Source organism: Cetorhinus maximus, chromosome 4 (genome assembly GCF_964194155.1).
Source record: "Cetorhinus maximus chromosome 4, sCetMax3.hap1.1, whole genome shotgun sequence".
Taxonomy (NCBI): Eukaryota; Metazoa; Chordata; class Chondrichthyes; order Lamniformes; family Cetorhinidae; genus Cetorhinus; species Cetorhinus maximus.
Window position 1 is genome coordinate 101,514,900 of NC_135882.1, and position 25,579 is coordinate 101,540,478.

The following is a 25,579-nucleotide window of genomic DNA, read 5'->3' on the forward strand; positions in this document are numbered from 1 at the left end:
CACTGGTTCCACTTTGTATATGTGTGCATCATCATTATTTGTTGAAACTAGCTTAGTCAGAGCTAAATATACTGGCATTCCTCATGGTTGGCACGCATTGATGATTACAGGGAAGTTAGGAACATTTCTTTATTGTAGAAGAAACAATTATGCATTTTTGTTCACTCTTTATTGAATGTTCATCTTAGTGTCCAATCTTGTATTCACCACTCTGTAGGACATGGCTGAACTTGCAAGCCCAGCTGGCACTCTCTCCCATGCATTGTAACAGACATTATGCGATCAATCTCAGCAGGGATAATTGAAGTGTTGTAGGTGAACTCAAAGCCCTGTAAGGACTCTGCCAAATGTGGACAGTATTGACAGAACCCTTTAGGCCCCTCACTTTCTTACGTTGACTGACTGACCGACCTACCACTCCTGCACCCAGAATGCCAGGCCCTTTCATCTTCCATTCCTGTATGCCCCCGACCCCACCCTGTCTTCCCTTAGATCCCTCTTCTACTCCTCCATGCATCTGACTCCACTTCACACAGTGCCACCCCCCCACCCCCACCCCCCCCCCCACCACCACCACTGACTCACCCATGTCATTCCCGAGCCTCCATGTTAGCTGCTATTCTCCTGCTCCCCTCCCTTGTGCCACAGAGTTCAACAAGGAAAATAACTGATCTCAGACACAACTGCACAAAGCGGACTGTTGCATGTCATCTTTAAATGAACATGAACCAGGTGCCACAAGATTCTCATGCACCGCTGACTTTATCATGAAGATAGAAACTGATGGAGCAGATCATCTGTCCACAACAGAACCAATATGATTTTCATTAAACTATAATAAATGGAATAAAAATCAGACAGGTTCTATAACGGATGGGACTCCCCTCCACCAGGTTATTGCCCATGCAGTGAAAACAAAATTTGCCCCATTATGTTATGTAATGAGCTCTTACTACCTGATCAATTTACAGTTTTCCTATTCCATTAAACTGTTGGTTTCAACTTGTGTATCTTTCTCGAAATCTGTCTTTCTATTTCAGTCACTGTTATATACAGGCAAGAACAGGAGTGCGCAATGTTCATACGAAATACAAATGAACATTTACCAGATATTAAATGGCACACAGACAGCACATCTATACAAAAAAGTTGCCATCATAATATCATTATAGGCTTTCTCTGAAGCTGTCTGTCTGTGTGTTTCCCTACATTCCAACAATGACTGCACTTCAAAAGTACACTGGGACCTGAGGTCATGAAAGCCATGATATAAATACAAGTTTTTCACATATTTCAAAGTTGAGCTCAGTGTTTGTGAAAGGGTAAAAAAGTTAAAAGGGTTGGACAATGACTGGAACGTTGCGATAGTTAGTATGGGTCAAAGACTTACATCTCAATTTATCCAGTATCTTCCCTCCACAGATTGTTGCTAATGCCACTTTCACAGCAAAAACTGATATCTTGCCATGGCCTTCTCTGAAAAATCAATCAAAAATAATTACATTTTAAATGAATCAGTCTGTAGTCATTTAAAAAAAAATAAGTAAACTAATCCATTTCTGCAAACTTATTGAGATCTTAATGTCACACTTCACTTTGCAACAATTATGAAAAAGAAAAAGACATTTTTTTTCCTCAATCTGAAAGTTATTTTAATACAACAGAATTTTTTTTTCTGCTGTATTTCTTTCTTCTGATACATGTTTACAAATTGAACATCATTGGCAGCTTAAAACAAAAATCGAGAAAATAGCAACTTCAGTTCTGGCATATAAGCAAAATACTGCGGATGCTGAAATCCGAAATAAAAACAGAAAAGGCTGGAAAAACTCAGCAGGTCTGTGGAGAGAGAAACAGAGTTAACATTTCGAGTCTATATGACTCTTGAGTCATATGCAGTTTAATCTTGAGTCATATGAACTCAAAAACATTGTGGTCTTTTCAAAACATAAGATCGCTATAATGAAATTAGAACTATAAAAATTGGCCCAATCACCTTACTAAAGTAACACAACATTAATCTGACTGTTCTGCAATTTCCCCCATGACCCTTAAATTTCTAAACATTAAGAAGTTTAAATGTTTATCCTCTTTTCCCCTAAAAGGTGAAGTTTCTCTGCTTTAACTATTCCCTGTTCAAGCTTTCCTTCCATACTCCAAAGACATTTCTTTTAACCCCTCTCCTACAGTTTATTACAAACAACCTAGAATGAACACAGTTAAATAAGTCACTAAACATTGAAGCCTCAGAAAGACTGAACTTAAAATATTTTAGGCTGGATTTTTGCGGAGTTGGGGAGACTCCAGGGACCTATAAAAATGGGGACAGGACCCGGATTACCCCTATTTCCAGCAGATCCAATTTTCACTGATAGGCGAAAGTGGGTGGGTTGTTAAGCACACATGGGGTAAACTCCGACTCAGCTGGGCCACTTAAACTCAGTGCACAGGACAAGCAGACCTGATTTTCACTCCAGGAATGGCCTCAACTCACAGTGTGTGTTCCACGATGTTAATGCTCGTGAAAGGTGGATAAGGTATGTAGAACAGTCATGCTGTCAAGTTATTTAAACCCCATGCCCTTTAAATTTTGAAAAACACTGCCTACCTGTGTGTCATAGTGAAAAAAATCAGTTCTAGTAGTTTCAAGAGATATTTGTTGACATAACCCCAAGGACTATCATTATACTATTATTACTGCTTGACTGCTTCTGCAACCTGTCATTATCACAGCAGCGGGATGGGGTGGCGGGGGTGGAAACTGTAAGTTCACAGCTTGATTGACAGCTCCACCAGGTTATTAAAGAATTAGTTGTCTTTGATGTGGTGTTATGAATACAAATAGTTGTTTTTATAAGGGATTAAGTACTTGAGGTGATTTAAATGTATTAAATGGGCTTTAATGAATGATCACTTTTTTAATACAGTAAAGTCTGTGATAGATACTTAAAACTTTATTTTATTTAATCTCAGCACGGCTCCTGAGATCTGCCCGTGATGGATACTGGATGAGTTGGCATGTAAGGGTGGTGGGAGGGGGGCAGGTTGGCATGTGTTGGCACTAAGCTGGCATGGGACATGGGGAATAATGGAGGGATATGAGCTGGCATGGAGGGCAAGAGTTGGCACAGGGAGTGGATGGGGGGGTGAGGCACAGGGAGTGGATGGGGGGGGGTGAGGGAGTGTGAGAGACGAGGGCTAAAGAGCCTAATATTTAACAACACAACTGGTACAAAGTCCCAGAGAACCAAGGTGGGCCTTTTAATCAGCCCGCCTCGGCACTGAGCAACCCTTGTGGCCACTTCCAACTAGTATCTGGAGCGGCAGGCCCAACTCCATTACATACCTGCCATCTGAGAATGAAAATTGCACTGTCCGAAGCACTTTCTTCTAGGGCAGGCAAGCTGAGCTAGAAAATTTCATGACTCCCGCTACCTACCTCTAAGTTGAAAATCCAACCCTTTATGCCTGAAGTTGTTTGGTTCCTTTAGTTCAGCAACTCAGAATGCAATTAGCTGCTCACTTACTGAACAAAAGATTAGGACTCAGACATTAATTAATTTCATTGTACTCGGGTGTCGTTCCATCCAGTAATATGATAAGAAAAATAAGACATTGCAATTTTGTCTCATTGCGTTAATGTCCTCACACTGTACCTCTGTTTCTAAGTAGTTGTAGTGTTATAAAAAATGTTTTTAATATTCTTTGAGCAGGCAGTTTGCAGAGTGTAGATCTAAAGTTAGATCTTCCTTTTCAATGCACCTGGTATTCCCCATGGAGAAAAGAGTCAGGGGCTCATTAAATCTCCCCACCAACAGCCGCCCCCACCACCTCCAACCGCCACCTCTCCTCCGTGCTGGTCCAAAGTTTCCTGGGTGACACCCAGTTGTGAGGACCAGCAGGCAACCAAAAATCAATATCAGCTCCATTGTTGAAGTAGATCTACTTTTGAACACATGGAAAATCTCTCTCCTAGCAAGAAAGTTTCAGGGTCAAAATAGACATGGACCAATTTGTTTTAAATGGGTAAATTCCTTTGTTAAAATAGCAGACAAAGAAATGTCATACCCATGAAGTGCTCATCCACTAATATGGCAAATAATTACTCTTAGGTTTATGTTACACATGCTTAATCACTTCTGAAAGGAAGTTCAAAGCTTCAATGCTTCCAAAAATAGAAGCCACTGCAACACTTAGAAGTCTAACTGATTTGGCATTGCCAATGACCATAGAAAGACTATAATTTTTTTTGTAACAGCTGTAAAAATAGTTCAAAGAACAAAACTTTGCAGGCGATCCAATGAATCACTTTCTCACAATTGACTTCAAATGATCATTTAATTAATTTTTTGTGATTACATTGCAGTCATCAAGATGTCATTAAATATCAATCACATGGAATACCCCAACGATCAATGTTCACCTGCGACTGAACTTTATCTATGATTAATTACTTTGAAAAACTTTTAAGATGTTTCTGAGAGATGTGCTTGACTGTCTGAAGTGTGATTAGTTTTCATAAATCTATTCTATGCAAATGTCCATCTGAAGTATATTCATGTTGTTGTTTCATATTCATGTCTGCTACTTACAGCACAGCTCATTGCCTGTTCTATGGGATTTATCTGTTCTATGGGATGGTCTTCCTCAGAATTCGTTAAAAGAAGCTACAAGGACAATGAGCTCATTTTTAAAACAGATATCCAGATTTGCATACAACATAAATTTGATTATTATTCTATATAATATCTTGGCTCTTACTTTTTCCTTCTGCTAAATAAATTGGGATAGCCTACATGTGGTGGTCTAGTGGCTTGAGATAACAGGAGAACATGCATATCCTATGCACTTTCCATTAAGTAGTTTACTATAATTTGGGTAGACCTGGGTTATGCTAACCTAACCATGGAACAGAATAAAGATGCAGGTTTCAGCTCATTGTAGAGTTAATCTACTTATGGAATCAGTTGTGCAACTGTTTATAGAAGTAAAGGTCTTAGTAGAAAACCTGTGTTGTAATACATAAATGAGGTACGAGATAAATGCAAGTCTGTCTTTCTTTTCATTCGTGGCATGTGGGCGTCGCTGGCTGGGCCAGCATTTTTTGTCCATCCCTCATTGCCCTTGTTCAGAATGCATTTTAAGAGTGGGTCTGGAGTCACATATATGCGAGGTAAGGACAGCAGATTTTCTTCCTTAAAGGACATTAGTGAACCAGATGGGTTTTTACAGCAGTCGACAATGGTTTCATGGTCATTAGACTTTTATTTCCAGATTTTTATTAAACTCAAATTCCACCATCTGCTGTGGTGAGAGTCGAACCCGGGTCCCCAGAGAATTACCCTGGATCTCTGGATTACTAGTCCAGCGACAATACCACTATGCCACCACCTCCCCATATCCATTAGAATATCACAAATATTAACATCTGGGCCTGTGCCAAAATTGGAAGAGCTGTCCCATGGACTAGTCAAACAACAGCCTGACATTATCATATTCACACAATCATATCTTACAGCCAATGTCCCAGACACCACCATCACCATCACCATCCCTTGACATTGACTCCAGATCCCATGAAGTCGCATAACATCAGGTCAAACATGGGCAAGGAAATCTCCTGCTGATTACCACCTACCATCCTCCCTCAAATGATAAATCAATACTCCTCTATGTTGGACATCATTTGGAAGAAGCACTGAGGATATCAGGGCCACAGAAGATAGTCTCGGCTGGGGACTTCAATGTCCATCACCAAGAGTGTCTTGGTTGCACCATTACTGACTGAACTGACTGAGTCCCGAATGACACAGATGTCAGATTGGGCCAATGGCAAGTAGTGAGAGAACCAACACAAGGGAAAAACCCATTTGATTTCATCCTCACTAATCTACCTGTTGCAGATGACTATATTGGTAGGAGTGAATATTGCATTGTCATTGTGGAAAGAAAGGCCCATCTTCACACTGAAAATACGCTTCAGTGCTGTGGGACATCAGCAGCAGCAGAACTGCATTCCACCACAATCTGTAACCTCATGGCCTAAATACCCCCCAATCTATCATTACCATCAAGTCACAGGGCCAACCCTGGTTCAATGAAGAGTGCAGGAGGGCATGGCAGGAGCAGTTCCAGGCATACATAAGATTGAGGTGTCAACCTAGTGAAACTACAACAAGGACTACTTGAATGTCAAACAGGGGAAGCAGCATGCCAGAGACAAAGCTAAGTGATCCCACAACCAGCTGTTCAGGTCAAAGCTCCACAGTCCAGCCACATCCAGTCTTGAAAGACCGTTGACAATGAAACAACTGATGGGAGGAGGCGGCTCAACAAAGATCCCCAACTTCAATGATAGTGAAATCCAGCACATCAGTGCAAAATACAAGGCTAAAGCACTTACAACCGTCTTCAGCCAGAAGTGCCAAATGGATGATCAATCACATCCTCCTCGTGAGGTCTCCATTATCACAGATGCCAAATTCGATTTGGTGCACGTGATTTTAAGAAACGGCTAAGTGTACTGGATACAACAAAAGCCATGGGCTCCAACAACATCCTGGCTAGTGCTGGAGACTTGTGCTCCAGAACTAGCCATGCCCCTAGCCAACATGTTTCAGTACAGCTAAGATACTGGTATCAACCCAACAATTACTACCTGATCAGTCAACTCTCAAACATCAGCAAATAGAGGTGGCATCAATAGTGCCATCACAAAACATTTACTCAGCAATAACCTGCCCACTATTGTAAAAGTTTGTTCAGTAGGTCTCACAAAGAGTTTCAGAGGTAAGGTTGAACAGTAGTGTTTAATTGGTAACACATAACTATATATATACATACAAGGTGTAGCCCAGACTATGAGCTAACTCCATGCTTACTTCTACACAGACCTCTGCATACTCTTAGACTGACCTAGGTCCCTTGTCATGTGACACTTTACATCACACTGTAGGCGGTACCGTTCTCCAGTCCCATATTAACCCTTGCTATGCCAAATACCCTTATACTACACCTCCTCCCAAGTCTTTACCCAACACCTTTACAGTGCAATCTTTCCTCACCTGCTACCCCTTCTCTCCCTTCCAAGTCTCTGACTTTATAAATTCAGTTGGTCTCGTTCTGGTCACATTTGGAGGAGTAGTCGGCTCAGTTGCTTTGGGCAAGCTTTGTTGGCTTAAAGTTGAAATTATAGTATTCTGTGTTTCTGGCACTTGGTTGTCTCCATCTGATTCCCTTTTTGTGTCCCTTGAAGTTGAACATTTCTTTATCAACCATCTATCTGCTGTGTTCAGACACCATAGTCTTGTCCCATTCCTTCCAGGGGGATGCTTACTCCATTCCTTTGTGATGTAAACACAGGTTTTCTTTTTCCACGGGGTCCACCATGGTCTTTCTGGGAGTTGCTGATATACGAACATACGAAATAGGACCAGACGTAGGCCACTTGGCCCCTCAAGCCTGCTCTGCCATTCAATAAGATCATGGCTGATCTATTTGTGTTTCGAATTTCACATTCCCATCTAACCCCAATAACCTTTGATTCCATTGCCTAACAAGAATTTACCTACCTCCACCTTAAAAATAATCAATTATTCGCCTTCAGAGCCTTCTGAGTTCCAAAGTCATACAAGCTTCTGAGAGAAAAAAATTCTCTTCATCTTGGTTTAAAACAGTGCCCCCTAGTTCTGGACTCACCCACAAGAGGAAACATCACTTTCACATCCACCCTGTCAACACCGTTCAGGATCTTATATACTTCAATCAAGTCACCTCTCACTCTTCTAAACTCCAGTGGAAACAAGCCCAGTCTGTCTAACCTTTCCTCGCAAGGCAACCCACTTATTCCAAGTATCAATCTAGTAAACCTCCTCTGAACTTCGTCAAATGCATTTACATCATTCCTTAAATAAGGAGATCAAAACTGCATACAATATTCAAGATGTGGTCTCACCATTGCCCTGTATAACTGAAGCATAACATTCTCACTTTTATGTTCAATTCTTCTCATAATAAAGGATAACATTTATTAGTCTTCTTAATTACTTGTTGTACCTGCATACTAACTTTTTGTGACTCATGCACTAGAACACCTAGATCCCTCTGCATCTCAGAATTCTGCACCCATTCCCCACTTAAGTTATCTTCTTCCTGCCAAAGTGAACAACTTCTCTTTTTCCCACATTATACTCAAACTGCCAGATTTTTGCCCACTCACTCAACTTATCTATATCCGTCTACAAGCTCCTTATGTCCTCTTCACAACATACTTTCCTACCTATCTTTGTGCCATCTGTAAATTTAGCTACCATGCCTTCGCTCTCCTCATCTAAGTCATTGATATAAGTTGTAAAAAGTGCAGGCCTCAGCATATACCACTGTGGGACTCCACTCATCACATCCTGACAATCAGAATAAAACCCATTTATGCATACTCTTTGTCTTCTGCTGGCCAGCCAATCTTCTATCCATGCAAATATGTTACCCCTTACATCATGAACTTTTATTGTCTGCAATACTCCTTGATATGGCACCCTCTGGAAATCCAAGTACAGTATATCTACAGGATCCCCTTTATCCACCGCTCATGTTACTCCTTCAAAGAACTCCAATAAATTGATTAAACATGCTTTCTCTTTCACAAAACCATGCTGACTCTTCCCGATTATCTTGAATTCCCTAAGTGCCCAGCTATAATCTCCTTAATGATCAATTCTAACACCTTCTCATGGCAGACGCCAAGCTAGCTGGCCTATAGTTTGCTGTTTTCTGCCTCCCTCCCTTCTTGAATAGAAGAGTTATATTTGCTGCTTTCCAGTCTGATGGAATCTTTCCAGAATCGAAGGAATTTTGGAAAATTAACACCAACATATCTACTACCTCATTAGCCACCTTAAGATCCTAAACCCAACCATCTTCAGCTGCTTCATCAATGACTTTCCTTCTATCATAAGGTCAGAAGTGGGGATGTTCGCTGATGATAGCACAAAGTTCAGCACCATTTGTGACTCCACAGACACTGAAGCAGTCTATGTCCAAATACAGCAAGACCTGGACAATTTCCAGGGTTGAGGTGACATGTGGCTCTCGCCACACAGGTGCCAGGTAATGACCATCTCCAACAAGAGAGAATCTAACCATCGCCCCATGACATTCAATGGCATTGCCATCATTGAATCCCCCACTATCAACATCTTGGAGATTTATTGACCAGAAACTGAACTGGACTAGCCATATAAATATTGTGGCTGCAAGAGAGGTCAGAGGCTAGGAATCCTGTGGTAAGTAACTCGCCTCCTGACTCCCCAAAGCCTGCCAGCCATCTACAAGGAACAAGTCAGGAGTGTGATGGAATACTATCCACTTCCCTGGGTGAGTGGAGCGACGACAACACTTAAGAAGCTTGACACCATCTAAGACAAATCAGCCCACTTGACTGACACTCCATCCACAAACATTCACTCCCTCCACCCCCAATGCACAGTGTGTACCATCTACAAGATGCACTGCAAGAACTCACCAAGCTTCCTCAGGCAGCACGATGACCGCTACCATCTAGAAAGAAAGTCAAGAGCAGCAGACACATGGGAACACTACCACCTGGAAGTTCCCCTCCCCTGCCACTCACCATCCTGGCTTGGAAATATGTCACCGTTCCTTCAATGTTGCTGGGGCATAGTCCTGGAACTCCCTCTCTAACAGCACTGTAATTGTACTTACACCACATGGACTGGAGGGTTTCAAGAAGGCAGCTCACTACCACCTTCTCAAGGGCAATTAGGGATTGGCAATAAATGCTGGCCTAGCCACACATCCCATGAATAAATAAAAAAGAAACCCAGAGACTTGTCAGCTCACAGCTCCATCAGTTTTCTCAGTGCCGCGTCCCGAGCGATTGTAATTTCACCAAGTTCCTCTCTCCCTTCCACCTCCTGATTTACAGCTATTAATGGAATATTGCTGAAAAAAAGAGACATGTCAAAGCTTTTCGTCTTGCACTCTTCAGGGCACTTCTCAAGAATACCAATATAGGGGGAAGACAACAATTTATACTGTATGTGAAGTGCGCTAAGAATTACGCTTACAGCCAATTTAAGATCAGTCAGGCTCGCAATGTGGCGCATTTGCGTGTACTGGAAGCTACATATATTAATACACAGGGCCTGTTCATTGCAGACAGAAAGAACATGTACACACATTACGCCCATTTCAGTCAAACAAAATAAGTGACATCCATTCGCCGACTCATTCCTCAGGGCAATGTCTTGACCAATCAGGCTCAAGCTGCCTGGATTAAACTTCAAACAATGCTTGGCAGTTAACTGTTAGTCACCATCACTGGTGCATTCGCCATGGCAATACCTCTACCAGGGTCCACTTGCCAACCAATAAGCATTTTCTTCATATACAGTATAAATTGTTGTCTTCCCCAGATTGGTATTCTTGTGAAGTGTCCTGAAAAGTGCAAGATGAAAAGCTTCGACATGTCTCTATTTTTTAGCAATACTCAAGTTCTGTACGGGAATGAGCAGATGTCTCAAACCCTGGCACTGGGCAGGCAACACAGCTTTCTGGACTCCCACTCTTTATTGCAGAGAACAGTGTTGATCCCCCTCACTATACTGTCCCTGACAACCACTATGTTCCTGTTTGCTACCTCCTAGCTTGAATAGCTTTCTATGGTGCCATGGCCAGCCTGCTTATCCAACTTGTAGACCTTGCTTTCGTCCACGCAGGTTGTGAATGCCTCAAACTTGTTTGACAATTGCGAAGTCTAAGGCTCTTCCACCACTGTCTGCTCGGTCCTATTACCTGCCTCACTCACAGTCACATCCTCCTGTCCCTCACTGCTGACCAAAACAGATGACCCTATTCTAAGAGGCATGATCATCTTCTGGAACACAGGGGCACCTCCATTCCGTTTGAATGTTCCTCATCCATGAGCTCAACCTCAATGAGCTTTCATTGCCACACTGTGTTCTTTCGTGTGCACTCGTACCTCACTGAGGTGCACTCTGGTGGGTTGATGGTCACTACTCTCATGCTGCAGCATCACCTTGCTGCTCTGCACCTCTGCTGGAAATTGCAGTTTCAGTGCCACGGTGTTCCCTGGTTGTATGACATAGAAACATAGAAACCAGGAGCAGGAGTAGGCCAATATGATCAATGATTGAATATGATCATGGCTGATCCTCTATCTCAACGCCATATTCCCTCTTTCTCTCCATATTCCTTGATGCCAGCAATATCCAAATATTTATCAATTTCTTTCTTGAATGTACTCAGTGACCCAGCCTCCAAAGCCTTCTGTGGCAGAGAATTCCACCGGTTGACCACCCTCTCAGTGAAGGAATGTTTCCTCATCTCAGTCCTAAATGGCCTGCCCCATATCCTGAGTCTGTGGCCCCTGGTTCTAGGCTCCCCAATCAGAGGAAACATCCTCCCTGCATCCAGTCTGTCTAACCCTGTTAGAATTTTATACGTTTCAATCAGATTCCTTCTCATTCTTCTAAACTCTAGTGAATACAGGCCCAGTCGAACCAATCTCTCCTCATATGACAGTCCTGCCATCCCCAGTATCAGCCTAGTGAACCTTCACTGCACTCCCTCTATGGCAAGTATATCCTTTCTTAGGTAGGGAGACCAAAACTGCACGGAATACTCTAAGTGTGGTCTCACCAAGGCCCTGTATAACTGCAGTAAGACATCCCTACTTCTGAACTCAAATCCTCTTGCAATAAAGGCCAACATACCATTTGGCCTCCTAATTGCTTGCTGCACTTGCCTATTTAGTTTCATTGACTGGTGTATAAGGACACTCAGATCCCTTTGTACATCCTCATTTCCCAATATGTCACATTTAAATAATACTCTGCCTTTCTGATTTTCACATCGAAGCGTATAACTTCACATTTATCCATGTTATACTGCATCTGTTGTGTGTTTGCCCACACACACAACTTGGTGAAATCGCCCAGAAGCCTCCTTGCATCCTCCTCATAACCCTGCCCAGTTTTGTGTGGGCAGCAAACTTGGAAATATTGCATTTGGTTCCCTCATCCAAGTCATTTATATATATCATGAATAGCTGGGGCCCAAGCACTGATCCCTGCAGTACACCACTAGTTACCGCCTGCCATCTGGAAAAAGACCCATTTATTCCCACTCCCTGTTTCCAGTCTGTCAACCAGTTCTCAATCCATGCCAGTATATTACTCCTGATCCCATGTGCTTTAATTTTGCCCACTAGCTTCTTATCTGGGACCTCATCAAAAGCCTTCTTGAAATCCAAATACACCACATCCACTGGTTCTCCCTTATCTATTCTACTAGTTACATCATCAAACAACTCCAGTAGATTAGTTAAGCATGATTTCCCTTTCATAAACCCATGCTGACTTTGTCTAATCCCGTTAATGCTTTCCAAGTTTTCTGTTACCATGCCTTTTGTAATAGACTCTATCATTTTCCCCACTACTGATGTTAGGCTAACTGGTCTGTAATTCTCTGTTTCTTCTCTCCCTCCTTTTTTAAATATTGGGGTTACATTTGACACCCTCCAATCTGTAGGAACTGCTCCAGAGTCTATAGAATTTTGGAAGATGACCACCAATGCATCCAATACTTCCAGGACCACTTCCTTTAGTAACTTGGGATGTAGATTATCAGCTCCTGGGGATTTTTCCGCTTTAACCCCATTAATTTCTCTAGCACCATTTTTTTATATACTAATACTGATTTTCTTCAATTCCTCCCTCTCACTAGATCCTTGGTTTCCTAACATTTCTGGGAAATTATTTGTGTCCTCTTTTGTAAAGACAGAACCAAAATATGTGTTCAATTCTTCTGCCATTTCTTTGTTCCCCAGTGACAGCAGCCATTGGAGCCTGAAGTTGGGGCTCATCATTCTATTGTTGGTCATTCTCATCTGTGTCTTCCACTCGAGGTATGGTGGTACTTATCTGAAGGTTTGGCTGGTCTGACCAAAGAGGAGCTTTTGCCGCCTGCAAGGGAGTTGGACAAACTGGCTCTGCAAAGAGTGAAGACAATCGGAGCTGACATCCCAGTCTAGAGTCTGTTCACTGGTGGACCTCTCAGGAAGTGGAGTTAAGTATAGTTGACAAATGAGTTTGTTTTGAAGTCTTCTGCCATTTTGAGGAGGTTAAGGATAACACAGGCATCTCTGCTTAAGAGAGAAATGGATTTGTCTCGGGTACATACAATACATTGAATATTTACTTATTGTCATGCTGAAGTGGTTCTTGGATCCTCTATATGACCGCAAGTCAAATTCCTCCAGGAACATAGAATGTCGTTTGTAGCCAGAGGTCTATCAGCCACAGTTGCTTATCCAAAAAGAACCATCACATTGGCTCCCGTGTCTAATTTGAAATTGGTGAGGTGACCACTTATAGAGATGTCAGTATTCCAAAAAGAGAATCCAAGATCCTTGGTCTCACCCAAGGAGCATGGTTGAACTTTTTCCCTGTGGTACCTCAATCTCGTGGACTGTTTTGGGATCCTCCGCATGTCTTGGTGTCTTAGACTTTCACAGTTTTCCAAAGTGTCCCAGCTGGTTGCAGTTCAAACACTGCGCAGGGATTGTTGGTCATTGTTCTCACCTGTGAGGTCTTTTGGCTCCACAGCGTGGTCTGTTTGGGTATGGTCTTCCTTGGCCTGGAATTTCCCTGTCCTTTTGTTGCTTTATGAGCTGGACATTTGGGGTTGCTTTATACTATGGTATAACCTTGCCAGATAAAATAGACCACTGTTTTTGGCAAATTTCAGACTACCTGACTATTTGGATGGCCTTTTTTTAAGAGTCAGATCGTCTTTTGTCCATAGTATGTCCAAAAGGGCATCATCAGCCATTCCAACTACCATTCGTCCCATATAAGCTCTGACTTAAGGCCGCTGTAGTTACGGCCTTCAGCCAATCTGTATAATTCGTTTATGAAAGAGTCAATGGGTTCTCCAGGCTGTTGGACTCGCTTGTTGAACTTTTTGCTCACTCCAAAATTTTATTACTTCTTAAATTAAAGTAGGTATTGAAGGACTTCAGAACATCTTCAAACTTATCTGAAGATTCATTTATTCTGTGCCTTGCAAATTATGTCACTGGTTATCAGACCTACTAAGCACTGTAGTGTATTCACTTGTTCAATCTCTTGGAAACCTTTTTCGACAAAGTCCCCAATTCTGTGACTGGTACTTGCCCAAATTCATCTGGGAGGGTTGACTGATTATCCATGGTTGATTTTCAGCCCAAGGGATTACAGCTTTTAATGTTGTTTCACTTTTAAAGATGGCACTGCAGTAACCATTTTTTCAATGCTTCTTCCCGCTGTTGTCAGGTTTTGGTGGACTCCTGCAGCGATCACAGACCTGATCTCAAAGGGAACGATTTGTTTCAGCGAATTTTTTAAATCAAAGATTTTGGCCCTTTAGAACATTTTTGGAGTATGTTAGGGTGATTAGAAGGTGATTCCTGGCTATGGCTGTTTGTAAAATTTTTTTTTTAAACTGAGCTCGGCAGCCACATGGTATGGCGCCATCTCTGAACCCTGGCTGTCCGTGGTGATTAACGAAACAGACTGCTCTGACTGATTAATGGCCTGAAGACTTTTAAAAGATCATCCAGCCTTAGAACTGAGTTGCTGCTCACCTTGCTAGGTCCTTTTGGCTCTGCAATTGATGAGGGTTCACCATGGACATCCAAGTGCTCTGGTGGAGTCCTTTAGCTCCACAGTGGAGCTTTCTTCTGCTCTTCAGCCTCCATGGGCTGCATCTTCCGGTTGGCGAGCAGGGGGGTGGGGCCCGGGCGGACTTCTGAAAAAACATGAAACCTCATCCACGGGCAAGATGAGGTTTCATGAGGGATTTTAAATGTTTACAATAAAAGAAATTAATATGTCCCAGCTCATGTGACAGTGTCACATGAGGGGACATGTCAGGAATTTTTTTTCACTTCTTAAAAATTTTTGATACTTCCAGCGATCTCCTTGAGGCAGCACTTTGCATGCGCACAAAAGAGCGCACCCCTGGCTCAGGGAATACCCCCCCCGCCTGCACAGAGAGCGCACAGTGCTTCCGAGCAGACATCACGCTGGGCGGACCTTAATTGGCCCGCCCACGTAAAATGGCGGCGCGCTCCCGACCATGGGTGCCGATTGGGAACCCACCCGCCCGTGCCCGCACATCCCACCCAATGGGGGGAAATTGTTGCCCCATGTCTGCAATGGAGCTTCTTTATCGGCGACCTCCAGCTGTTTCTTCAGTTCTGGTGCACTTCAATCAGGTCAGGATGCGGTCCCTTTAGTTTTTCAGACTCCAGGTTCCTCACCAGTTTCTTCGGTTCTGAGTTTGTTCATGAGTTGCCACCATGTTGTAAGGGTTTGTTCAGTATGTCTCACAAAGAGGTTCAGAGGCTTGTAAGGTTGGACAGTAATGTTTACTGGTAACACATACCTATATACAGATATACTAAGTATAGCCCAGACTAGGAGCTAATTCCATGCTTATTTCTACATTGGTCTCTGCATACTCTGAGACTAACCTAGGTCCCTTGTCATGTGACCCTATACATCATACTGTGGGCGTACTGTTCTTCAGTCTCTCATTAACCCTTGCTATGCCAAACGCCCTTATACTACATTCACCAATGCTCAGTTTAGGTTCGGCTAGGGCCACTCAGTTCCTGACCTTGTTACAGACTTGGTACAAACATGGCTATAGAGGTGAAAATTTAAGTCAATGCAAATCAGGGGGAAAATGCTCCATTGGCTGGAGTCATACCATGCACAAAGGAAGATGGTTGTGGTTGGTGGAGGCCAATCAACTCAGCCTCGAGGCACCGCTGCAGGAGTTCCTCAGGGCAGTGTTCCAGGCCGAACCACGTTCAGCTGCTTCATCAATAAGGAAGTGGTCTTCCCATTTCAAATCCTTTTCGTCAGCACAACCTTTAAAAACTAGGATTTGTTTTGATGAAGATGTGAAAACAAGAATCCTTAACTGTTACATTGCAGAGCAACTCACTTATTAGTACTTCATACATAATACCTTAGTGATTGCCTTTCCTCAAAGAGCTAATCAGCTGAACATCTGGTGATAATTTTCAGAGAATGACTCTATACAACTGAATCTTCGAGTTTAAATATCAAATTTCCCAATGTAGCCAACCTTCAGTGGCCAACCTTGCTGAGATTAGGTAATCACGTATTTAGTCCATATTGGGTGAGGAAATCTTAAATGGACTACATTTTGGGGAGGCAGATTCACATTTCATAACCACAATTCTGTTTAGAAAGTTGCTAGTAACAAGCTAACATTTTAAACCCCTTATGTTAATTCAGCTTCTGCCAATAATATGGAGTTACCTGCCAAAAATGAAGAGAACAGATAGATTTTTGATTATGGATTACAACCCTTTTAGCAATACTATGAACCAACAATGAGCAAGTACAATTCCTGTGACTTCTTCAAGACACTACAGCAACTTGGGAGACACTGGCATTGTATATTCCTTTTAATTATTGTCTGCTGTTTGCTTGTGAATAATTATACCTAAATTTTGGACAAAATCACCAATGAAACAGTGATATTTGTTGACAAATTAGCTTTAATTTTCAATAAACTGTTGTCTGGGGTTTGCTAGTATTCAGGAACTGATTTCCACAACTGTTTCCATTGCACTACAAAAACTGTAAAGGAGTGGCTTTCATTTTGTAAGTCATTTATCTATGCCATACATTTAATGTCTAAATCAGTTTAAAGTTGAAATTTCACGTCAAGCTGTTATGAAAAATGTATCAGTTAGGTATTCAGTCACTGTAAACCAGTGTCTCTGACCATATGCCCTACTCTTAGAAAACAGTAAATTCTCTGACTCATTATGAGCGACAGTCGCCACGCGGGATCTTCTTGTAATGCATCAGAATTCCGATTCTAGGCAGGAAGCTGGTGGATAAACACACAATTCAGGAGCTGCCTGCTAACAGCAGGTAAAAGGTGAGATCAGTCACTCCAGGTACAGGGTGGTCGGGTCTAGAATAGGGAATGTGGGGGTGGTAAGTGCTTGAGGCAGGGGACTCAGAGAAGCCTGGACCACAAGGAAATTAAGAAAAATAAATTACCTTAACCATCGCTTGTCATTCAGGCTGCCAAGGTAAAATTATAGTTGGCTCCTGATGATTACATATGGTGAAAATGATTCTGACAGCTTTGGGCAGATGTCCTTGCAACCTGCTCAGTTGAGCAGGTAAAAATTGCAAGCATTCAGCTCCCAGAAGTTCCCGGGCAGGTAGTAACTTGTACAATTTCAACTGCCCACCATGCGACCCCCCCCTCCCCCAATGCCAGTCAATTAGAGCTAAATAAATTGCTTTATTTCGGATTAAATAATTGCTTTATAAAGGGTTATATAATTCCTTTATTCTTCTTAAACCCCTCTCCCCTGCCTCCTCCACCCTCAACCCCAACAGAAAGTGCAAAGAGCTTAAGGACTTTTTTGTCACTAAGTTTGAGACCGTCTGATGGCTGCCTCTGCAGCATTGCTCCATTCCACTGACTCGCTGCTAATTTTCCTCTAAAGCACCCCCTCTGCCCTAACCCTGAGCTTGCATTTTCTCTAGATTGATTCCTACTTCCCCCCATGCCCTTCCTGGGCTCATTTTGTCCATGATCCCCACCTGCTCATTTTATCCTATTCCCATTAAACGGCTGACCACCCAACATCCCTTCTTCGACTCCAAATTAACTGATATTGTTAGTGGTTGTCTCTCTTCAGGTACTGTTTCTCTCTCCCTTAAATTTGCTGTCATCATTCCTCTCCTCAAAAATCCAATCATTGACCCCACCTTCCTTGCAAACTACTGCCCCATCTTCAGCCTCCCACTATATTACAGAAAAAATGTTGAAGTTACATAGTTTGGTTCTCTATCATTCCACAAATGTGTCCTGTTAAAAACTTCTCCGTCCACAAACATTCTGTCACAATTTCAGCAGAAAACAGGAACATTTCAGAGTGAATATATTCCACTCACTGACAGCAACCATTCAGTGACTGCACAAAGAGATTGTTCACTGCTTTTGGCACTGTTATTTCATGCCATTTGACACTAACGGAAATTACACAAAGTCTTGGAGTTCTGCCAGGGTTCAGGTTATTCTTCTTCGCGAATAGAAAACAAAATCACGAATACATGCAACAAAGCTCATCTTATACAAAAGCAAAATACTGCAAATTCTGGAAATCTGAACAAACAAAAAATGCTGGAAATACTCAGCAAGTCAAAGCAGCATCTTTGGAGAGACAGTTTAATTCATTGCCGCTTCTCTTCCAGGAATGCCTACCTTAAGGAAGTTCTGCTTTTCTCTCCCACATGATTTTCACTTATTTCTTTTATCCTGTTGACCTTCATTGTTTTCTATTTCTCTTCTCAAGTTTGATCAGGCATCTACCAAAACTTGCTTTCATAGCCACACCATTCCACAGATATGTCCACTACAATGCCTCACACCCTGCTTCCTATTAGGATTCCATTTCATTCTCCCAGTTTCTCTATCTCCAGCACATCTGTTCTGACAATGCAACCTTCTGCATCAGTACTTCTGATATGCCTTCCTTTTTCCTCAACTGAAACTCCCCCTACGGTGGTTGACAGATTCTTCAACAGCGTCTGTCTCATTTTCTGAACATTTGCTTTCACCCCTCTCCCTCACTCCCAAAACCATGATAGGGTTTCCTTATCCTCATCTTTCACCACACCAGCCTCCATATTCAACTGATCATCCTAAATCATTTGCACCACATCCAGCATGATGCTACCACCAAACATATCTTCCCCTCCCCTGTCAGCATTCTGAAGGAACTATTCCCTCTGCAACACCATATTCTACCCCTCAATAACCCCAAACATCCCCTCCCCTTCCCATGGCATCTTTCCATGCAAGTGCAGGAGATGCAACACCTACCCTTTCACCTCCTTTTTCCAAGGCCTAAAACATTCCTTCCAGATCAAACAATCTATGTATACTTCTTTTAAGTTAGTATACTGTATTCATTGTTCACAATGCACTCTGCTCTACATAGGGGAGACCAAATCCAGATTGGGCGACTGCTTTGTGAAACACCACCATTCAGTTTGCAACAATGACCCTTAACTTCCAGTCGCCTGTTATTTTAATTCTCCACCTTGCTCTCACACTGACCTTTCTGTCCTCAGTCTCCTGCAGTGTTTCAATGGAGCTCATTGTAAGCTTGAGTAACAGAATTTCATCTTTTGATTAAGCTCTTTACACCTTTCCAGACTCAACACTAAGTTCAACAATTTCAGACTGCAACCTCTGCCCTGATTTTGTTTCATTTTTCTTTGCAGTGTTTGGTTTTTCTCTTGTTTTTGCTTTTGGACAGCAGCTGTTCACCACTCTGCCAATTCACACCTTTTTTAGACACATCATTTGTTTCTTTACTTGTCCCATTTCCACTCCATTTGGCCCTGCAACACCAATTCTTTTCTCATTTAATCACTCCAGTCTTCCACCTATCAAAGGCCTTTCCCCTCTATACTTCCTTTTTCCCCACGCTCCCCACTTTCACTTGCTTAAACCTATTACATTTCTAAATTTTCCCAGTTTTGATGAAAGGTCATCGATTTGATACGTTAATTCTGTTTCTCTATCCACAGGTGCTGCCTGACCTGCTGAGTATTCCCAGAATTTTGTTTTTAATTTTAAACACATGTTACATTCAATTTTATTCAGTTTGAATGCCACAAATAAACAGTAGAAGGCTCAGGACCTTGCTTTCATGTGGCTGTTAAAAGATCCATTGAGTCTGGACAATTACAGTTAGGTTTAGGAACTCCAATAAAGTTCAAAAACTAAGATGAATATGCAAAGAAAAACTGCTCTAAAACTTACCCATCATAGGCAGCAAGCAGAAAGTTCAGTAGTAAACTAATGGACTGTTCAACATTTATTTGATGGGTGGTTGGTAAGCGTTTGTTCAGCTGGTAAAGTATTGTGGAGATGATAGCTTCCAAGCGAGCCACACTGAGTTCAGCATTCGGATCCATTGTATTTAGCCCATTTTCTCTGAATGCCTCTATAATATTCCAAACGTCTACCAAGTGCACTAGACAAGTAAAAAAGAAATAAGTGGGTAAGTTTTATGAAAGCAGCTGAACCTGGTTGCCTTATCTTCCATTCTTGACTGTTCACAAGCCTCCTCTTAGCTGTCTCCTAACTCATATCATCTTAAACTTCTCATCCATTATGTCCAGTTTCCTCTCTGCTGAAAGTGTCACAATTGACCTAATTAAAGTCACCATTTCATTTGTGACATGAATATGGTGCACCATCCTTGCTTGTCCTCCTCAACATTTCTGTGACATTCAATAGTTTTCACTCCTGTAACACTGCCTATACTCAGTTTCACTCCTATGCATCTCAACATAGCCTGCAATTGCTCCTCCTCCCTCCCCTTATATGATCAGGCTGGAAGTACCCAAGAGTTTCATTCTCCTTTATCAAGCTAATCTCCTCCACAAGATATAGCTGCTGAATTTTTGACCTTCCAACCAAGCTCTCCACCTGCCTGCTTACATATTCACTTTGAGAGTGCCCCAAAGTTCTATTCTTGGCTTTTTCCTATTCTTTACATACATGCAGCCCTTTGACATTCTGCGCATTGTGTTAACTGTCATTCACCATCACTGGCGCATTCGCCACGGCAACACCACTACCAATCAGAGTCCACTTGCCAACCAATCAGCACTCTCTTCATGTACAGTTTAAATTGTTGTTTTCCCCTTATATTGGTACTCTTGCAAAGCGTCCTGATGAATGCACAACAAAAGCTTAGACATGTCTCTTTTTTCAGCAGTACTCAAGTTCTGTACTACCAAACGAATATTTTTTTAAAAATTATTCGTTCATGGGATTGGGTGTCGCTGGCTAGGCTAGCATTTATTGCCCATCCCTAATTGCCTTTGAGAAGGTGGTGGTGAGCTGCCACCTTGAACTGCTGCAATCCATGTGGTGTAGGAAAAACCATGGTGCTGTTAGAAACAGAGTTCCAGGATTTTGACCCAGCAACAGTGAAGGGATGGTAATATAGTTGCAAGTCAGGATGGTGTGTGACTTGGAGGGTGCTGCTGTTCCCATGCATCTGCTGCCTTTGTCCTTCTAGGTGGTAGAGGTCATGGTAGAAGGTGCTGTCCAAGAAGCCTTGGTGAGTTGCTGCAGTACATCTTGTGGGTGGTACACACTGCTGTCACTGTAAATCAATGGCGGAGGGAGTGAATGTTTAATGTTGGGGTGCCAATCAAGCGGGTTGATTTGTCCTGGACGGTGTCGAGCTTCTTGAGTGTTGTTGGAGCTGCACTAATCCAGGCAAGTGGAGAGTATTCCATCACACTCCTGACTTGTGCCTTGTAGATGGTGGACAGGGTTTGGGGAGTCAGGAGGTGGGTTACTCATCACACGATTCCTAGTCTCTGACCTGCTCTTGTAGCCACAGTATTTATATGGCTAGTCCAGTTCAGTTTCTGCTCAATGGTAACCCCCAGGGTGCTGATAGTGAGGGATTCAGCGATGGTGATGCCATTGAATGTCAAGGGGCAATGGTTAGGTTCTCTCTTGTTGGAGATGGTCATTTCTTGATACTTGTGTGGCATGAATGTTGCCTGCAATTTATCAGCCCAGGCCTGAATGTTGTCCAGGTCCTGCTGCATATGGACACTGGCTGCTTCAGAATCTGAGGAGTTGCGAATGGTGTTGAACATTGTGTAATCATCAGCGAACATCCCCACTTCTGGCCTTATGATGGAGGGAAGGTTCATTATGAAGCAGCTGAAGATGGTTGGGCCTAGGACACTACCCTGAGGAACCCTTGCAGCGATGCCTCAGGACTGAGATGATTGATCTCCAACAACTACATTTAAGTAAGAAACACAAGCAAGAGGAAAATAAAGTTAAGTCAAGGCCAGGTAAAATAAAGTTACATGACTAAACCGAAGTAAAATAAAGTTAACAGAAGGTAAGTAAATTGAAGCATGGCAGGACAGCTCGGTCGTGTAGAATGCATATCTTGTAATATGTGGAAAGTTGTGGATGCTACCAGTGTCCAAGACAACCACATCTACAGAACCTTTAGCTCCAGGTTTCGGAGCATGAGTGGCAGCTGCAGGCACTGCAGCACATCCACAAGGATGAGAGCTATGTGGATAGCACATTTAGAGAGGTGGTCACACTGCAGCTTTGGAACCTGGAGACAGAAAGGGAATAGGTGACCACCAGGCAGTCCTTGAAAATTAGGCAGGTAGAGCAGGAGTACCCTGGAGTCCCTTCACCATTCGGTTTTCTGTTTTGGATACCTGTGAGGGCATTGGTTCCTTGGAGGAGTGCAGTCAGAACCAATGCCACCACAAGGAGCTCTGCTGCACAGGGGGGGAGAAAGAAGAGGGGAAGAGCAGTAGTAAGAGGGGATTCGTTAGTTAGGGCAACAGACAGGCGTTTCTGTGGCCGTAGACATGACTCCAGGATATATTGTTGCCCACCTGGTGCCATGGTCAAGGATGTCATGGAGTGACTGCAGGGCATTCTTCTGGGGGAGAGTGATCAGCAAGAGGTCGTGGTCCACGTTGGTACCAATGACTTATGTAGGAAAGGGGAAGAGGTCCTGAAAGCAGACTTTCAGGAACTAGGAAGGAGGTTGAAAAGCAGGACCTCTAAAGCAGCAATCTCAGGATTACTCCCAGTTCCATGTGTAAGCGAGTATAGAAATAGGAGAATTGAGCGATTAAACAAATGGTTGGAAAGCTGGTTCAGGAGAGAGGGCATCAGATTTCTGAGGCATTGGGACTGGTTCTGGAGAAGGTGGGATCTGTACAAGCCGGAAGTCCTACAGCTGAACAGGACTGGGATGGATATCCCTCTCAGGGAGATTTGCTACTGCTGTTGGTGGAGGGGATTTAAACTTGATTGGCAGGGGAACAGGAACCTGAGGGCAAATTCAGAGCTGGGAACGGGAGATGGAGAATTTGAGTGGCTCTGAAAGACAGAAGCAGCACGGGTTAAAAATTGTACAGCACAGGAAGCTGGCAGTATTAAAGGTATTTATGTAAGTGTAAGGAGCATAGCAACTAAAGTTGGTGAGCTCAGGGCACAGACAGACACATGGCAGCATGATACCATCGCTATAATGGAGACTTGGCTTAAGGAGGGGTAAAAACAGCGGCTCAACATCCCTAGATATAAAGTTTTCAGGCAGGATAGGGAGGGGGATAAAAAAGATGGCAGTATAGCATTATTGGTTAAAGAATCAATGACAGCTGTGAGGAGGGATGATTATTCTAAATGAAAGATCAAATGAGGCCATATGGGTTGAACTCAGGAATAAAAAAGGGGCAGCCACACTGCAAAGAGTGTACTATAGGCCCCCAAATAGTGGAAGGGAATTAGAAGAGCAAATATGTAGACAGGTTTCTGAGTGCAAAAACAATAGGGCAGTAATCGTTGGGGACTTCAACTCCCCTAATATCAATTGGGATATGACAGTGTGATGGTAACAGAGGGTGCAAAAGTCTTGAACTGTGTTCAAGAGAACATTTTTAGCCAGCATGTAACAAGCCCAATGAGAGGGGGTGCAATGCTAGATTTAGTCTTCGGAAATGAAGCTAGGCAAGTGGATGAAGTGGCAGTGAGAGGCCATTTTGTAGGTAGCATTATAATATAGCTAGATTTAGCATCATTATGGAAAAGGACAAAGATGCAACAGGAGTAGAAGTTCTAAATTTGGGTAAGACAAATTCTACAAAGCTGAGAGGTCAGCTGGCGAGAGTGGACTGGATACAGCTATTAGAAGGAAAAACTGTGTCAAATCAATGGGAGGCATTCAAAGGCAAGATTTTATGGGCACAATATAGATTTGCCCCCAGAAAAAAAAAGGGTGGTACTGCCAAACCTAGAACCCCCTGGTTATCCAGAAGCATACAGGCCAAGGTAAAGTGGAAAAAGAAAGCTTATCACAGTCACAAAAGACTTAACACTGTAGAAAGCCTAGAGGAGTATAGAAAGTACAGGGATGAAGAAAAAAATGTGAATTAGGAAAGCAGAGAGAGGATGTGAAAAAATATTGGCAGCTAAAATCAAAGAAAATCCTAAGATGTTTTACCAGTACATTAAGAGCATGGGAATAACTAAGGAAAAGGTAGGGCCTATCAGAGGTGTACATGGTAACTTGTGGGTTGATGCAGAAGATGTGGGCAGGGTTCTCGATGAGTACCTTGTCTCTGTCTTCACTAAGGAGAGGGATATTGCAGACATTCTAGTTAAAAAGGAGTGTGAAATATTAGATACAATAAGCACAGTGAGAGAGGAAGTACTGGATGGACTGGCATCCTTGAAGGTGGATAAATCACCAGGCTGTTGAAGGAAGTCAGGGAGGAAATAGCAGATGCTCTGAGGATTATTTTCCAATCCTCACTAGATACAGACGAGGTTCCAGAGGATTGGAGGTCTGTGAACATTGTACCAATATTTAAAAAGGGTGCGAGGGATAGGCCAGAAAATTATAGGCCAGTCTGACTTTGGCAGTGGGCAAATTATTGGAAACAATTCTGAGAGACAGGATAAACTGTCACTTAGAAAGGCACGGATTGATCAGGGATAGTCAGCATGGCTTTGTTAGAGGAAGATCGTGTCTTACTAACTTAATAGAAATTTTTGAGGACGTAACAAGGAGGATTGATGAAGGTAGTGCAGTGGATGTTGTCTACATAGATTTCAGTAAGGTATTAAGGTTTCATATGGTGTTCCACACAGCTCAATGTTGGGGCCCTTGCTGTTTTTTGTATATGTCAATGACTTAGACTTAAATATGGAAGGAATGATCAGGAAATTTGCAGATGACACAAAAATTGGCCGTGTAGTTGATAGTGAAGAGGTTAGCTGTCAATTCCAGAATCAATGGTAGATTGGCAATGATGTTGCAAATGGAATTCATTCTGGAAAATTGTGAGGTAATGCATTTGGGGAAGGCAAACAAAGCAAGGGAATACTCAATAAACAGGTAGTTATTGAGAGGGGTTGAGGAAGTGAGAGACCTTGGAGTGCATGTCCACAGGTCCTTGAAGGTGGCAGGACAGGTGGACAAGGTTGTCAAGAAAGCATATGGAATGCTTTCCTTTATTGGGCGAGATACTGAATACAAAAGCAGGGGTGTAATAATGGAACTGTATAAAATGCTGGTTAGGCCACAGCTGGAATTTTGTGTACAGTTCTGGTCACCACATTACAGAAAGGACATAATTGCTCTGGAGAGTGTGCAGAGGAGATTTACAAGAATGTTGCCAGGATTTGAAAATTGCAGCTATGAGGAGAGATTGGATAGGCTAGGGTAGTTTTCCTTAGAACAGAGGAGGCTAAGGGCTGACCTATTTGAGGTGTACAAAATTATGAGAGGCCTAGACAGGGTAGGCAGGAAAGTTTTGTTTCCCCTAACTGAGGGGTCAATTACCAGGAGGCATAGATTTAAGGTGATTGGTAGAAGGATTAGAGGGGACATGAGGAAAAACTT

General features: G+C 42.7%; 1 protein-coding gene across 21 annotated transcripts in view; it reads right to left on the reverse strand.

Moving 5' to 3' along the window:
* The window catches only part of dtna (dystrobrevin, alpha), a 437,527-nt gene that overhangs the window by 167,535 nt on the left and 244,413 nt on the right, over window positions 1-25,579 (reverse strand). For all 21 annotated transcript variants that reach the window (XM_078540552.1, XM_078540563.1, XM_078540570.1 and 18 more), the window contains exons 4-5: window positions 19,921-20,134; window positions 1,391-1,476 (exon numbers count right to left, since the gene is read on the reverse strand). In XM_078540552.1, the coding sequence (XP_078396678.1) occupies window positions 1,391-1,476; window positions 19,921-20,134 (300 nt within the window). The remainder of the gene's footprint in view (window positions 1-1,390; window positions 1,477-19,920; window positions 20,135-25,579) is intronic.